At 48.7% G+C, this 3,910-nt stretch overlaps 1 protein-coding gene across 1 annotated transcript in view; it reads right to left on the bottom strand.

Annotated features, from left to right (window-relative positions):
* Window positions 1-3,286, bottom strand: part of HMOX1 (heme oxygenase (decycling) 1) — a 6,305-nt gene extending 3,019 nt beyond the window's left edge. Inside the window, exons 1-3 of the mRNA XM_010138027.1 lie at window positions 3,255-3,286; window positions 2,812-2,932; window positions 1-459 (exon numbers count right to left, since the gene is read on the bottom strand). Coding sequence (XP_010136329.1) covers window positions 1-459; window positions 2,812-2,932; window positions 3,255-3,286 — 612 coding nt within the window. The remainder of the gene's footprint in view (window positions 460-2,811; window positions 2,933-3,254) is intronic.
* Between the last annotated feature and the right edge of the window lie 624 nt (window positions 3,287-3,910).

Consider the following 3,910-nt stretch of genomic DNA (forward strand, 5'->3'; position numbering starts at 1 on the left):
CTCCAAGACTCTTTTCTTAGTGGCGAGATCCATCTCAATGGCGTTCATGCGGGAGCGGTAGAGCTGCTTGAATTTGGTGGCATTGGTAACTCCATCAAAGGTGAAGAAAGCCAGCCCTTCTCCAGTGCTGGGCAGCTGGAGGGCTTTTTGGGCAATTTTCTTCAGCACCTGCCCCCCAGACAGGTCTCCCAAATACCGAGTGTAGGCATGGGCTACCAGGAGCTCTGGGTGCTTCTTGCCTACATAGTGGAGCCTCTCAACATATTTCCAAGTAGCCTCAGGACATGGAATCTCTTCCCTCCAGTTGCTGCCATAGAAGTACTTCAAGTCTTTCTCCAGGGCAGCTTTCCGGTGCAGCTCTGCCGGGAAATACACAGGGGCAAAAACTGGGTTGTCCTTGTTACGTTCGATCTCTTCCTCCAGAGCAGAGTAGATGAAGTACAAGGATGCCGTAACCAGCTGAAAGAAAATAAAGAGGATGAGTTACAGGTGCTTCTGTCTGTCTTCTTCAGGTTTTGGGGACAAATCCTACTAAGGAAAAAGCTACACCTAGTATGAATCATGCACATCTGTGATGTTGCAGGTTTCCCATGTGGAAAACAGAGTTGCAAGGTGCAGTGAGACACCATTGAGCTCTTCCCCTTCTGCCTGAGGCAGCCTCAGGTAAGACCTAACCCCTTTCCAGCAGATATTTGTCTTAACAGCCCTTAAAATTCACTGCCTTCACCATCAAGTTAGAGGTCTTGCAGCTTGATGTAATGGAAACTGCAGCCCTATTAAATCATGCCTGGTCTAATCTCTGTATCCCCTTAGTCAATACGGAGAGTATTCCCAAACGTGTATTTTTTGGTGCATTGTTCAAATCTGAATGCTTCAAGATGTGGCTTCCCTTTGTGGGGCCTCGTGAGACAATGACACACCCCGTTTATTTTTCAACATATTCATCCTGTTGGCATCCCACCATCCCAGGATCTGAGGCACCACTGCTCTCCTGTCTCTGACTTGCAAGCGGGTTTGTCTCCGTGGTTGCCCTGAGGAGGCAAGATAAAAGGGGGCTGGAAGCACAGGCTGCCTCTGAAAGATGCCTTTGTGAAGGAGCGCTGCGAGGCCCTGTGTTCTCCTCTGTTTTGAAAACATTGTTACTGTTGTTTTTCCCAGTTTACGCGATACTTCCTTCTATGTGCCAGCTATCCCATGTGGCCTGAGACAATCTAGCTGTCTTCTTTCCTTCCCCCGGCATTCTGTTTTCAGAGGCCGTGTTCATATTCGCACCTACACCACCCCTTCCTTACACTTCCTTATCAGCAGCAAAGGATAAAACATGAAGGTACTGCAGTACAGGTGAGTCAGGTTGAGGCAGGGGAGGTTACAGGGATGACAGGAGAGAAGGAAATTTATTCTCCCACAAAGCAATCAGTGCTACAGTAAAAGAGTTGCCATTTTGAGTTCTCCCCGCTGTGCCAGCAAATAGGACTTTGATAAGCACGCGGGAAGTGGCTTGGTTGAGGAAACAAATAGATTCTGGAGAGTCACATGTCAGGGCAGATATATGGGTCTGCCAAGAGAGTAAACAAGACCAGAGGTTTTTAAACAGTAACCTGTTATCCAGCTTACTGGAAAAGAAACAAAATATGGGAACATTGCCCCAACAAATAGAGAAAATGTAACTTGACCAGTTGTTTTCAGAGCCAGGGAGTGGCTTAATGGGAAATGTGGCTTTCGGAAACTATTGTTGGTTTTTAAAACTGATGTCAGGTCTCACTCCCCCTGACAGCACATAAATATCTTCCAAGAAACTGAGCTGTATTCCTTTTCATGTTATTGCCAGCCTGTCTCAAAGTTTGCTGCCTAACCAGTACCACATTTCTAACAGCAGGAAGTCAGCACCTGAGATTAAATTTGCGCTTGACTCAGCATCCTGGATGCGACCTGTCAGAAATAAGTAGTCTCCTTCCTGCTCTTGTGGATTTATTTTCCAAGGAAAAATTCAAAAACAAAGTAATTAAACCACAGGTTGGATCACTAGCTGCCTTTTGCAAGCCCATGCGTCACATCCTATAGCCTACCAGGAATTTCTGGCCCAGGTATGTGTGTTGTTTTTACCAATGGATTTGTTAGGTGGCTCAGATTCCAGGAATCATGTATCTAGGCAGGTTAGGCACAGAGCGGTATCTGCAAATTATTCTCTTTTATCCTAAGAAAAGCAACAGGCTTCTACTTGTTACCCGCAGACATGGCTTGCTCAAACTCGAGTCTGCCTTTGAGGGACTATCGTTCTTGATCTCAGCTCTGGTGCAACCCAAGTGACAAATAAATTGCAAAGTTCAGTGCCAGAGATGATCGTACAGCCTCACTTCCTCACTAGTCCATCATTACTTCTAGCTGTAGCTGCTTAGTGTTGTAAATTCATTATTCTCCCTCTTTGGCATTTCACCTATTCGTTTATCTGCCTCCATTAATTATCATTGCCAATAATTAATATGCAGGCATTTATGAAGAAAGAGAAAAGCAACTGCATTAATCCCTTCGACCTCTTTGTCTTTTTACCTCTTTCAGCTTCGATGCCCATCCTGATACACACAGCCCTGCTCTGCCTTCTGTAAGAGAAGCCGCTAAGATCTTAGGGTGCTGGAGTCTGATGAAGAGCATGTTTTGCATAGGAGGTGCAGCTGCTGTCAGACAGCTGTAATGCAAAGGACCTCCTTCCTTGTGCTGTCTCCCTCCTCCCCCCTTCAGCCCCCCCGTACTCGATCTAACAGTTTATCTCCTAGCAAAGAAATCCCACCCCCAAGCAATGCTGCTGTGAATTACCTTAAACTCGTGGAGTGACACCTGCCCCTTCTGGAAATTACTCATGAACGGCGTGTTCTCTGCCTGCTCGTGTACCTCTTTTGTGGCTTCCTTCATGAGCTCTGACAGGTCCTTGGACATGCTGGGGAAGAGCAGCAAAACAGAAGTCAGTGCTGTCCCTCTCCGGTAGCAAAATGGGTCTTAGCTCTCTAGAAAAAAGGGGAGCCCGGGACAGCAGGAAAAGAAGCAGAGCATTCCCGAGAGCCACGGATGGGAAAGGGGAAGCACCAGCACCCCAAACGCCGTCCGGAGTGGGAAGCCTGACAGGCTCCATCCAGAGGTAAAGGCAGGAGCATGCCGCTGCCTGCAGAGCAGAAACAGGAACGGCATGCCTAAAAGCAAGGAGAGAAGCACAATACTCTTCTGGCAAAAAGTCTCCCCTCTGGTTTCCCTCCTCCTCTCACCTTTCAGAGCTGTGTGTCTGTGAAGTTTCCATGCCTCCCCACGTCGTTTCAGTCCTCCGCTTCCTGTTGTTCTTCTTGCTCGTGCTTCCCTCTGCTCCCAGGACAGCGAACCCTCCGAGCTGTGCAGCCCGCTTCCCGCATCCAGCTTTATACTGCCAGGCCACGTGAGCAGCCGAACGACTGACCTCAGTGCAAACTTCTTGCAACACAACCGCATTTCCCTTCCCAGGGTGGCAGTCGCCCTCTCCTCGACTGCAGTCCCGAGGGGTCCAGAAGGAAGTCACCTGATTCGTCTTGCTAACTAAGCACAAAGAGGAGGATGTCCAGAAACTTCTCCTTTGAGGATGCCTGGCTCTGTAACCCTTTCAGCACAGTGCCCATGGCTAGCAGAGCCCAGGAGCTGCAAGAGGTGCTCATTGTGCTGGGGACATCCGGGGCCGATTAGAAGGGGTGGTTTTACAGGTTGTAGTGCCTGGGGCTGGGTGGGCAGCCTTCTCTCCCTACACTGTGTCTGTGTCTCTGCTGCACCTTGCCTGGCGAGCTAATACAGCTCCCACCGTCATCTGGTTTCAGGTATAAACTCAGGTATAAAGGTCTTATTTCCCATGACTGTGCACGTCTTCAGAGGGTCTTTCAGGTAACGTGGTACTTGTGGG

Source organism: Buceros rhinoceros, unplaced genomic scaffold (genome assembly GCF_000710305.1).
Source record: "Buceros rhinoceros silvestris isolate BGI_N320 unplaced genomic scaffold, ASM71030v1 scaffold22190, whole genome shotgun sequence".
Classification (NCBI taxonomy): Eukaryota; Metazoa; Chordata; class Aves; order Bucerotiformes; family Bucerotidae; genus Buceros; species Buceros rhinoceros.